The sequence below is a fragment of the Pogoniulus pusillus genome, chromosome Z, assembly GCF_015220805.1.
Source record: "Pogoniulus pusillus isolate bPogPus1 chromosome Z, bPogPus1.pri, whole genome shotgun sequence".
Taxonomy (NCBI): domain Eukaryota; kingdom Metazoa; phylum Chordata; class Aves; order Piciformes; family Lybiidae; genus Pogoniulus; species Pogoniulus pusillus.
The window spans coordinates 72163415-72176310 of NC_087309.1; the positions used below are offsets into that span (position 1 = coordinate 72163415).

The 12896-nt window shown below is 41.1% G+C and overlaps 1 protein-coding gene across 4 annotated transcripts in view; it reads left to right on the plus strand.

Annotated features, from left to right (window-relative positions):
• The window catches only part of LOC135173699 (transducin-like enhancer protein 4), a 137355-nt gene that overhangs the window by 74474 nt on the left and 49985 nt on the right, over window positions 1–12896 (plus strand). For 2 of the 4 annotated variants that reach the window (XM_064140801.1, XM_064140803.1), the window contains 2 exons: window positions 1969–2173; window positions 2581–2597. In XM_064140801.1, the coding sequence (XP_063996871.1) occupies window positions 1969–2173; window positions 2581–2597 (222 nt within the window). The remainder of the gene's footprint in view (window positions 1–1968; window positions 2174–2580; window positions 2598–12896) is intronic. The other 2 variants (XM_064140802.1, XM_064140804.1) reach the window with 1 other exon arrangement.

Here is a 12896-nt window from a genome sequence, read left to right on the forward strand (position 1 = left end):
CACCATTCTAGCTGCTCATTGATGTAGAGAGCAGCACCCCCTCCTCATCTGCCCTGCCTGTCCTTCCTAAAGAGTCCTAAATCCTAGCTCCCTCAGATGCTCCTCATAGGTTATGTGGTCCAGACCCTTGCTTCCTTGCAGTAAGGCAGCCCCACTCAAACCCTGAAACCAAACAATACTTTTTGTTGGCTCTTGCTTCATTTTGTTGTAGTTAGAAACAAAGCATCTTTCCGTAACAGCAAGTATAATGTGTTTGATACTTCCAATAAGAAGGAACACTTGCTTGAATGACATGGGTTCACAAGTAGAAAAAGGACTGAACCTTCCAACTTCCACCTGAGTGGAAACTTCTTTCTGGTTTTCTGTTTTTCTTAACTTCTCATCTTCATTTCCAGTCATATCTCTGGCATTGATCTGGCTTGTATGATGTGTATGCCACTACCAGTCTGATTCCACTGCACAGGATGTATTAACAAGAGGTAGAAAAGGGCTTGTACTTTCACAGAAGAGTGTTAAGGGAGGTGTGCATGCAGTGTGGTGCACAAGTAACGTAGCATGCTGTATGTCACTTGTAGTCTTTTACTTCCAGATCACCTTTATGTAAGGATTCATGCTAAGGTGAGGAGGTAAAAATCAAGTGAACAACCCACTTTTTCTTGATTGATTAAAGAGCTCACTTGAAAGGTGTGACGTGAATTTAACTTCAAATGAAAAATAAAAGCAAGACTTGAATCATCACAGTTAGGAATTTGAAGTGAAATGCTTTTCTATGAAGTGAGTTAAGTTTCCATTTGTGCTTCTTTGAAAGTCCTGTATATAGATGTGCAGGGGAGATGCAGCAGTCCTAGAGGACCTGTGATTTCATTTAACTTGAATGCTGAGCAGTGACTGCTTGAAAACAAAAAGAAAATTCCGTGACTAATCTAGTTATGGATCTCACTTGGGATATATTATACATAACTTTTCCACTTTTTTTTTTTTTTTCTTTCTTTTTTTTTTTTTTCCCTGCTGCTTTCCTATTGAATAGCTACAAACAATCTACCCCATAATGGTTAGTAAAACACAGAGCTTGATGCAACCCTGGTTGGGGTCAAGCACTGCAATTCGAATCTCTCAAGGGCTTTCTCTATGTGTTGCCAATGTACTGGTAAAAATTACTTTAAACTCTTGTCAGCACAGTTACTGGTGCATGCATCACAGTCCCACTCAAATAAACCTGTCACAACACAGAGTCAGCAGCTAGAGAAGAGTACAAGGGCAGGCCTCTAGCTTTTCATTTGAGCATCACTAAACGTGCACAGAGTGCCCAATTATTTCAGCATTATTGAGCAAGTCTACAGGAGGATCCAAGCCTTGCTACATTAGATTTTCTTTAGTAATTTGCTCAAGTACCACTGAGGACACTTAAAGGGCTTAAAACGGTGACTGTAACCAATTCCCTTTTCTGGATTGTTAATTCAGATTTTCTCTTTCAAATTAACTCTCACTGCATGCTGTGCAGTAGCACTGGGAGAACTCTTTAACACTAATTTTCTCAATTTTCAGCCTTTTTTTTTTTATTTCTTTCTGGTTACGTGTTTTGATTGTACATGCGGTGTATTTCTGCTAGAAAGAGTAAGATGTGATACTTTGGTCAGAGAAATAAAAACTTCACCAAAACTGTAAAATTTCTTCATTGTTTGTTTTTTTGGTTGTAGGTTGGGGTGATATTTGTCATTGGTTATTTTGGTGGGGTTTTTTGTTTCTTTGGGGGAGTTGTGTGTGTCTTTTAATTCATCCTAAATTTCACCAGTTATGTTACGTCCAAACATATGAACATTTTTTAAACACCAAACTGTTTGTGATAATTGATACCTGGATCAGTCAGTTGCATTGTCTTATCTGATCAGTCACATTTGACGTACAGGATCAATCAGATGACTCCTAGCTTGCTGAACAAATTCAATATCTGTGTGACGTTTTTCACAGCAGCAACAACTCCAGGCCCAGCATTTATCACATGGACATGGTCTTCCTGTGCCACTTACTCCACACCCCTCGGGCTTGCAGCCTCCAGCCATCCCACCCATCGGCAGCAGTGCTGGTCTCCTGGCACTGTCCAGTGCACTGGGGGGGCAGTCCCACCTCCCAATTAAAGATGAGAAGAAACACCATGATAACGATCACCAAAGAGGTATGCACTGCCAGATTGATATGTGACTTCATTTTGTTTCTCTTTTCTTTATTCCTTGTTTTAAAATACTCTTCTTAAAAAGAAAGAGAAAAAAGAAATCACAAGAATTCCTAGCTAACTGCTTTGGTATTTTTCATGTAGCTGTAGCTGGAAATTGTATGCAAGTTTAGAAATCCATTTTTATAAGTCTATAATGGCTGTACAGTATTAATAATTAACTTCATAGAAAAGTTAACATCAGTGCAATTTATTATTTAACAGACATCAAAATTCTTTCTTCTGAGTATGATAAATGTATAATTTTATGTAAACTAACGAGTACTTTTCTCTTTCTGTCTTTCCCTACCTCCTCATCTCCTGCCATTATCTACTCCTGTCCTTGTGTATGGGGGCTGCTCTGCATGCAGACAGAGACTCCATCAAGGTAGGACTCCATTTTAGGTATAAAGGGTGACTCAAAAGAGTTGCATGCTTCCTTTTTGTGCAGTATGGTCCAGAATGGTGGAAAGAGTCACAAAGAGAAACCAGATTGTGACCCTCAAGTTGATTGGTGAAGCCCTGTATATATTGTATGTGACACTTGTAAAAGGCAGTTGATATTGAGGTATCTGGAATTGCAGGTGATATGCTGGCCAGTGTGTTTGGTGGAACAGCATTGAAGCTGTTCCTGGATGCTGGAAAAGTGTTGACTGGTGTCTCTGCAAAATTTATGAGACAGAAAGAATTAACCAGTAGTTTTAAGTAGTTTGGAGACTGTAAGCCATAATTTTTTTAGATCCTAATAATACAGTTGCAGAAGAAAAGCTCTGCTGCCCACAGGGGAGAGTTTGGTTACTGACGTTTTTCCTCACCAAAGTAGCTGGAGAGGAGTGAACTGCTGCTCCCTGCCTCTACAAAGGTGGTACTTACACTGAGTATCCCAGGTTTGTTTTCCAAAATTTAATTTTCAGGCTCAGAATGACCCCACGACACACATGTGCACACCCTTCTGTGCATAGCAGCGCTTATAAATTGAGGTAATACACACAGTGCAGCTTGTGTAACTTTGAGCATTCAATGACGCATTCAACCAGTTCAGCAAACGTTGCTGGATTCTTGTCCATAACTGGATAGCCACAAGAGTCCCTCAGAGCTCATAGGGCTTTTAATGCTGCAAGTGAGGAGATGTGTCTGGCTGTTCCCTCTTCTGGATCTGCCTGCTCACCTCAGTTTCCTTAGTGGTTTGCCTACTGACAGCAGACCTCAAAGTTGCCAGCTGTGTATTTGTCTGCCCAGCTCTGCATTGCTGGGTGTAGTTATAGAGTAGAGCCTGAGTGGCTTGCGCAGTTTTCAGAAGCAGAGGATTTAGGCCTTTTTAGGTCATTGTGAGTGTGAAGTGAAAGATACACTTCTCTTACAGAGGGCAAAACCTATGCCTATGCCTTATTGAACACTTATAATCAATTTTTAAAGTTTTCAGTGGTACTTTTTTTACAAAGATGCAATTTATTCCTGGGCTTGGCCAAATGGCAGCAGAGGTGTTCACAGCATGTGTCTTGGATGCATCAGATGAGCTTACTAGGAACTTGCAAGGCATATGTTACTGGTGTGCACTGGAAGACATCAGGAGGTGCAGGGTGCCTGGCACAGGCTTTGTCCCCACTGGAGACGTATATTGCTGAGGCTGCTGTGCAGGGGGCTATGGCTTCTCTTTTCTGGCAGCACTAGGTGAGGATGTGTCCTGCAGCCTTCCCCAGTGCACCGTTCTTCCACTGGCAACTGTGCACGTCCCAGCTGAATGCAGCTGAGCTGATGGTTGTCAGTTTTGCTGTTACCCATATGGCTCTGCATAACAACCAGGAGTTGACGGGAGCTGTCAGTTTTTACTGTGAGCAGCAAAGGAACTGAAGCTGTCTATCTGCCAACATAGGACAACAATGTGTCCGATTCTAGTTCAGCTTCTTTTCACGAGGTCTAGAAACTGAGAGTATTGCTTTATGTGACAAGACTGAGTGCAGATTAATGATGACTTCACTAGAATGCCCCCTGTTTCCTGTGAACAAATTAGACCGTTGTACTTATTCCTGCACCCAAACAAACAAGGCAGATACCTAAATTCCTGCCCAAAGTAGGAATACAAGCCTCCTGGTTTCTTTAGTGAGTTTGCATACCTGTACAATTGGAACCACAAACATTTCACTCAAAAAAGTGAATTAGGAGAACTGCTAGTATGTGCCAGTTGCTGTTTTTAAACAAAATACATTAGTCATGTTTCTGTAACGTGTGGGATGTTGTGGCGTTTATGCTGGCATGGGTATTACAGGAAATGTTTATACTAAAAAGGCTGATTTAGTCTGGGAATGATTCAAAGTCACTGTTGTTCATGCTGCTTTGAGAAGGAGAAGAGAGCATTGCTACTTTGTGCCAGTTTACTTTGAAATGATAAGTAGATGTTTGTCTTGCACGATGTTCAGGTTGTGAGTTGGCTTGTGTGTCAGCGTTATGGGGCTTGCTGCCGGCTTTGCAAGGTGAAATAGTTTGCTAATTTCCTTAAATGTTTTCAGTGATGTCCAGAGTAGCAGTTAGTCACATGTTTGATCGATCTGTCCTCCCTTAAGTGACTCCTGGTTAAGACAGGCTTTTTATGATTGTCTGCTGTTTGACATGAGATTGTTTTTGTCAGCCAGAAGATGCTAGTTGCCAGCAGCTGGAGTCTTGTGTGCTTTTATGAAATAATTTATTCATGCAGGATAATGCTCCTTAACATTTAACAGGTAATGAACATGACATAAATTTCCTTCTTGCTTTAAATTTTCCCCTTTCCTCTTCTAATGTGCAAACAGGCAGCTCTGGTACTCTAAATAGTAAGTAATTTTTGGCCATCTGTCAAGAAGAAATTTCAATACAAATTTAAATTAATGGCGCCTGAAATTTTTTATAGCTCCTCTAAAAGCCTCTAATGTGCAAAAAATTCTGAGTCTGCTGGTAGTAATTAGTGTAGCATGTAATGAGGATATGGGCAATGTTATACAGCCCCAGTGTAACATTTTGATATGGTAGCAAAATTTTGATTTATACGAGGTTGTGCCTGGGTTTAATTGTGAGAGACACTTTAAAGTGTTTTCTTGCTGAGACAGATTATTAAACAGGGCATATTTTAGAAGAGCTCATAAAGAGTAAATTTATGCTTTAGTGTACGACTCAGATAACAAAGGTACCATACCCATTTCTGCAAAGGAAGTTTTCCTGAAGTGTCCTGTTCTTTGCTATCTTTTCCAGGTCTGCTGGATAGTTACCTTTGTGAAACTTGCTGCCTCTAACTGTGCTAGTGCTAACTCTCCTAGTTCAGGACAGGGAAAAGGCAGTTTGCATCACTTCTAAATGTGAGATTTTCTGCCTGGTAAGCCAGACTGGGCTCACATCCTTCCTTGGCACCTCCCCGAAATGGGTGATTTACTGCCGAAAGAGAGTAGTCACCTTCCAGATAACACAAGATTGTCCAGGGACTATTCCTAAATAATAGATAAACATGAGCTCAGCAAGCTTTGTGGAGAAGGTTGGCTTTGGGAGCTCTTTCATATTGTGTTGGATTCAGTCCTACAAATTCTTTGCAAAGTCTGAAGTGTGGGAAAACTCTAGATGTGGTAAACTGGGTCATGAGAGTGCTCTTTGTGCAGCGGCAAGGCTTCGGAACAGACAAAGGGAAGGGTGGCAAGCGCCAGGGCTATGCTCTAAAGTGCAGCCCTGGCTTAACGGTTCTGGGAGAGTATAATGTGTTTAGACAGAAAGACAAACTGCTCTGCAGTTAACTGAGCAGCTTTTCACAGAGGACTTGATGTGTCCACTTTTCAAATCAGTAAAACTTCTCTTTAAAGAACCCAACACCGCACAACAACAATAAAACCAAACAAACCCCCCCCCCCAACCAAACAAACAAAGGCCAAAAAACCCCCCAAAAAACCCAAAAAACACCCAAACAGCAAAATCCAGGATTATTCTGCAGTGGATTCTTTCATGCTAATTGCACATCTTTCAAGAACTGTTGATTTAGGGGGCATGGTCTTCTCCCCAGGTTTAGTACCATGTCCAGGACAAATACGGCAAAAGTTTCTCTGGTGCCTAACAAATTCCCTTCTGTAAAAGGTATGCTTGTGAAGATGCCAAGGAAGCAGTTTGTGAGCAAAATTGCCACTTGGCAGAAAATAGTCTGACTCTAGCAGTTTCTTTCTGTAGCTCTTGGTGCAGCAGCTGCAATGAAGGACCCCCCCTCAAATGCTGTGTGGATTGTGGGCCTGCTCAGAGGTAGCCAGGATGTCCCTGAGCAGGTTATTCAGGAATTCAGGTCTTCTGAATTGCCACCTTGTGCAGGATTCAAGTTGTGTAACCTTTTACCACATCTATTACCTTCCTTTTGCTTATGTTTTTGATTGGTTTGGGGTTGGTTGTTTGGGGTTTTTTTTCTGTTCTGTTTTGTTTTTCACCTGAATTCTTTGGAGCAGAGACTACAATCACAGTAAAATTCACTAATGTGGTGGAGTCTTTACCCATTTGAATGCTGGAAGTTACTGTTTCAGCAGCAACAATTGTCAGTAGTTAAAAGCTACAGTCCTGTGGCTGGAATAAAACAATTTGTTTGAGATTCCCCCAGAGATGAAAAAGGTGTTTTAAATGAAAGAATCTGAACTAACATGACAAATGCAGGTTAGGAGTGAATTTCTGTTCAGCATGTTAGCAAACTAGGCAAAGTCTGTCAGGGCAGATTGAAATGGGTTAAGTAGTAAGATGACTTTTGCCTCAATCTGTGTGAAGGCTAATAATTACATGTGTCATATACAGGGAAATTGAACAAGTGAGATTTTCGTGTACTATTTACATTTTTGGTGACGGGTACTCCAGTGCTTCTCAATTTAGCTTCTTGAGCTGTTAACCACTATGAAGTGTTTAGACCTCCATTCATTTAGTGCATGAGAGTAAGCTGCTTACTCCTACAGCTATAATCTGACACTTTTTAAAAAGAAGAAGTTGTATGAATGTCATGCTTTTCTGGAAAGGACAAGGTAGTTTACAATCAAAATGCTAGGACTTCTTGTTTTGCTGGTAGAGGAATGCTACATTAACTACCGTGAGGTACTACTGTGGACTGCATCTTGTTAGGTTTCTTTTAAATGATACTTTCTCCATTAGTGTGAGTGTTCCACTTAAATGTCTTTGCATCCAGTATGTATTTAACAAGCTAAAGAAGTCTAGTTATCTGTTGTATGCCTAAAGAAATCGACAGGATGTATTTTTTTATTGGTTTGTTACTTTGCCATTTTAATAGCAGTCATCTGACAAGCACCTCACAGGCTTGTTAAAATCTGAATGTTTCACATTCATGTCATGGCTTCTGCTCCTAGCTTTCTCCCTTTGGGAACAAGGAATTGCATGTATTTTGCCTTCTGTAATGATGGTTAGTTTTAAGCTGAGCATATTTGAATTAAACTTTACTCCACAAAAATAGTGTTTTCAATCATTATGGACACTTTGGGAGTAGCATTATCAAAATAGAGTGAACAACTTCTGCTGGCTTCTGATACAGTGATTTTTTTTTCAGTGTTAATTGATACATGCCTCAGGATGCATAAGCTGTGCTGAGTGTAACAGGTGTCCTAATTCCAGAAAATGTGTTGTAATTGTTTGTTTGTGGAACAAGTGAATAAATATCTGTGGGGCATAGCTGGTCCTCAGGTGGTGAATGTGAATGGATTAATGATGTGATTGGGTGAGACGTGCTTGTTTGTTGCAGTCTTGTCCAGTAACTGTCTGCTGAAGCAGAACAAATACTAATTAGCAGAGTCGTGTTTGTTGTCTCAGTATATCTTACGAAGCTGATTTTTTGGCACTGTGTGCTGGGTTTTGTTGTTTTTTTTTTTTCTAATAATCTTTTTATTGCTAGATTTTTAGCATGTCATTCAACCCCTGTGGTTTTTAGCAGATTTTTAGAACAAGAAACTGATCCTTGGGTATGTATCTCCCTGGTGCATTTTTTTTCTTCACCCCCCATCACAGGTTTTAAATTTATTTCATTCAGTATCACATCATTTGCCTTTTTAATGAGGTCATCTGGGAATTTTAGTTTAGAGTGTTTGTATGAAAGTAATAGCATATACTCTAGTATCAGAGGATTATCCTGCTTCTGCCACTTGTGATGGCTTCACCTACTTTGCCAAACAGCTTTCTTCCTGCTTCTGTGTGTTTAACTGTACACTGGCCTCTTACCTTGCCACAGGCTGATTCTTTCTCAGTGGTGTGCCTGTGTTTGAACAAACTCTTGCAGTGCTTCTCGCGGTCAAACTTTCATTTTGCTACGTAGTGATTTAAGGTAACTCCAGTGTTCTCCCTCCAGGTGGTCTCTGCATGGGCTGTAATTTCTAACCTAAGCTGTCATGTATAATTACTTCCATGACAACAGACTGTGATGTTGATAACGCAGGAGTATGACTTCATGTCATAGAGTAGGAAGACGAAGTTTGCAGGAATGAAGAGGTGGGTGGAAAGATCTTCTTGAGTGCAAAGGCTTTGACAATGCAGTAGCTGAGGGGAAAGAAGAGAGAAAAGGAACTTGCTTATTATCTCTTGAATTTCACCTCATTTTAAGTGTGTGATTACTTTGAGTGCTGTTATTCATGTCTTGCACTGATTGACCCATGTTGAATGTGTTTGGAATGAAGAACATGGTGCAGGTTGCGTTAAACAGTTGTTAGTCAAAGTCATGAGAGAAAATAAACATCATTTAACCATGTTTTTGTTGTGCCTTCTAGATTCTGTTGGCCTTGTTACACTTAGATTTAAAGTAACTTGAACCATCTCTTACTTTTACGTGAATTTATGGATGCTTTGGCCATGCTAGTTGTAAGCTAAAGGGATGGAAGAAGGAGAGATTGTCTTCTGGAATCAGCAGCATGGATGACTTGTTGAAAGTTTGTATCCTGTGGTTCAAGTCACCAAATGTCATCAGAGGTTAATAGTTCTATTAATATTTGTGTTGCTCTTCCTGTCTCTTCAATGGCACCAAGAAAGAAACAAATTCCTAGTCAAAGTGTCATCAGTCTCCTAGGTCATTTTTGCAAGAAACTGAAGAAAATGAACAGTCTGACTGATTCCCAAATTATTATACAAGATTGTTGAGTGTGTTGTGTATTGCAAAGTTTTAACTGTGCTTTGAGAAAAAAAGCAATTAGGTCAGCCAGCAGGAATCATCCATAGAGGGGAATTTGCAGGAAACTTATGCTGTCTCCTACCTCTCTCCAGTACAGCTCTAATTGAGGCAAATAGTTAATTAAATATCTTAGGCTCGATTAGCCTATTCTGCATAGCAATTTGAAGAGTTCTGTCTTTTCTTGAGTGACATTTGGCCTTTTGAAGAACTAAAAATTGGAAATGCTAATATTTTTCAGCCAACTAAAGGAAGAAAATAAAAATGTCTCCATAGCAACAAAGCTTCTTTCTAGATGGTTTCCTAAGATATTCCTGAACCAGAAGCAGATGTCTGATTTGTGGATCTCACCTCCTTCAATGTAAACAAATAACTTCTAGGCAGGTGTTGGAAATAATATGGAAATCCTATTAAGAGGCCCTGGGTTCCTGTCACTCAGGAAGCCCCTGCCACAAAAGGGTTGGTTGTCTGAATAAAAGAAGCAGAGTAAATTCTCGTTAGGCTTTAGCTTTTCCCAGGAAATTATTGTCTCTGCATGCTCTTTCTCCCCGCGAGTCTGAATGCAAGCCGTTTCTTCTATTCATCTCCTCTGCTACCCTTGTTTTTTTCCTCTCTTGCTGGATTAGCACTTGGTGGTGGTGGCTGCTGCTTACGGCATTGTGGGATTTGTGATTTTAACTCATATCCCTCCACCTCCAGCACTGCCTCAGTTGGTGAGAGAGCAGCTGGAGGGGATGCCTAATGCCAACCTGGAGCAAGGAGAGAGGAAAGATAGGGTGAAGGAGAAGTGGATAATGGTGGAAGCGGAGCAACCAAGTCTGTCTTGTTTGTGTCAATTTATATCTGAAGTTGTAGCCCTTGGCACTGTGAGGCTGCATGTTGCCTGGACATGGGATTTTCTTTTTGCACAGGTATTGCAACTTTGGAGGGACTTGCTGGTGGTTTGCATGGCTGGCTTGCTGACATCATGTGCTCAGAATGAGAACCTGTTTTTTCTCATAATGATTTGTATGTTTCTAGAACCTAGTTTGTGAAATTTTTAAAAATAATTTTTTTGAAGTCACTGAGACAGTGTATTGTGCCTGCTGTCAGTAGTCTTGTTAGTCTGTGACACTTGTGCTACCTTTGCACATGCCAGTATCACATTTATCCGCAGACTCTGCTGTATAGATCCCTACACTTCCATGGCCTGGTGAATATGTTACTTGCAGACTGTGGGTGAAAACTTCAATGCCAGATGGGTAGGAGCAGGCTCCTGACAGTGCATTTTCTAGGATTTCTAGGCTGGAAGTGGAGACTCCATGTGTGTGCCCCCCTCCCCATCTTTGCTTTCTTCAGTGTGCCAAACATGCATAGTGATGCCCTTAATAACACTCAGAGGGTTAAATGTGAATAAACACAAAACAAGGCTTCTGAAAAGCCTGACAATTATCATGCAGCATTTCTCAGACTATAGCCCCCGAGACACACTTCATAAAGCCAATAAAGCACACACTGGTGGTCTCCTGTTGCCCTGGCAACAGACCACAGGGCACCCTGTGTGTGAAATGCATGAACATCTGTGAATTAATCTTTTTTTAGTTCATTCTTTCCTTGACACTGCTAGGGCTGTGCTGGCTGGCAGTGATGGTGCCTGAGCTGGAGGGTCCCGCAGGGATGTCCCTGGTGCGTGGCAGGGAGGGTGAACAGCTAGCTCTCTTCTGGCAGACCTTCCCGTGTTAGAGGGACTGAGTCTGGTAATGCTTATGCTGAGGTGCTGCAAGCTTCTCCCAAAATATTTGACTTGTCAATCTGCTGTGAAAAAAGCAAAATTAAAAGAAGTGCTGGTGTCCACACCACAGTTTACTGGACTTCACTGCTCCTGTGTTTCTCTCTCACTAGACTGTAGTGCAAACTGAAATTGACGAGTAGATGGTCTAACACAAACTGCAACACAGGTAACAAAAATAAGGAGTGTGGTAGCCAACTCAGCAAGAGGCCCAGCCACGCTATGCGTCAGAGATGCCAAATACAGGGGTCAGTGGTTTCCACAGCCTCTCTGATCAATTGCTGAGTGGCAGCTTTAGGGTCAGCAGCATCCCGGCAGTGCCTATACAAGTGTGTGCAGTGGGGTTCCCCTTGGCTCCTGCACAGCACACCGCAGAGCAGATTTGGCATTTGGCTCTAGATGTTGTGTCAGATGCAGGCCGCAAGCACAGAGCTTGCCCCGTTGCTGTCCACTGAGTCTCCAGGAGGACTGTAGGGGGAACACTGTGTATGTGGTATTATCAGTGCATGCTGGTTGCAATCAATGTTTAAGTGAAGTATTGGAAGTGAAAGACTGCTTTAATCTTCTAATTGCACTAAGAAGACAGCACATTGCTCTGCATCACTTCTTTCTGATCTGCAAGCTTATCAAAGAGTACTGAGGTGCTTTTAAGTGAGGTATGGCAGCCAGTCAGATGGTACTTATTTGCATACGAGTATTAGCAGGCACAGCTGTACCTCTGTTTTTCTGCCTCTCAATAGGTGGCAAACGCAGCTGTGAGAGTTTCCTTAATGTGTAGTTATGAGTAAGTAGGGTGGAGGTGAGGGAAAAGGGAAAAATGTCAAAACGATTTGTTCCTTTTTTTCATTCAACAGGATGAATATCTTCTTTAAACAGTGAATATTCTCTGACATATTTCAAGTCAATGTATTTTTTGAAAGAGGGCATGCATTATTTTCTTTGTTGTTAATCTTGCTTGCTTAAGTCAAAGTAAATAAAATAATGCTTATTTTGCTGATGGTGTCTTGCTTTGTCAGACTGATGTACACTGCAGAGATACAGTGTGGGTGTGTGGAAAAAGGGAAAAGAGGAGTGTCTTCTGATAGCAGCTGCTTTCAGAAGAAGGATTGTCTGCAGGGGTGTGTTGCATGACTTTGGCACAGAATACACACAACCTGACAGCTACAGCAACAGAGCTAAGTTATTTTAATAACAAACTGGCCTGCCTATATAGAAATCATTGATTCCACTGAGTTGAAAAAAAAAGTGTTGACCTAAATGGCATGAAGCTTTGCCTTGTTGCAATGTTACAACACCAGGCATTGTACTTGGCTTGGAGTAATTACAGCTGTGTGTTTATGTCTTGTCTCTCCCTGATGGGTTTACTGAAACCTTACCTGTTGGTACTGTATTTCTGTCCCTTCTATCTATTTCTTTTTAAGATGCCAAACTGCAAAGAAATGAATGTTTTGCTTTGAGAGTTTCATGCTGTGACCTGCAAATACTATTTTGTAAAGAGCTTTGGTGTCCCATACTGTGAAATGCTGGAGAAGTTTCATGTTTGAATAGTTTTAAGATAATCTAGTCAAAATCAATTACAGTAAACTTGTGGGGTGAGGGAAACTACTTTTTTTTTTTTTTTTTTTTTCTGGTCATCCTCTTGAAGTGCAGTATTTTTCCTTGTATTGTATCAGAATGTGTAATTGGCATTGGGGTAGCAAAGGCACCCTGCTTTCTGCTTGAAGGCAGACTGTTCAGGTTCAGTTTGATGCCTTTATAGAAAGCACTCTTAGGCTCACCAT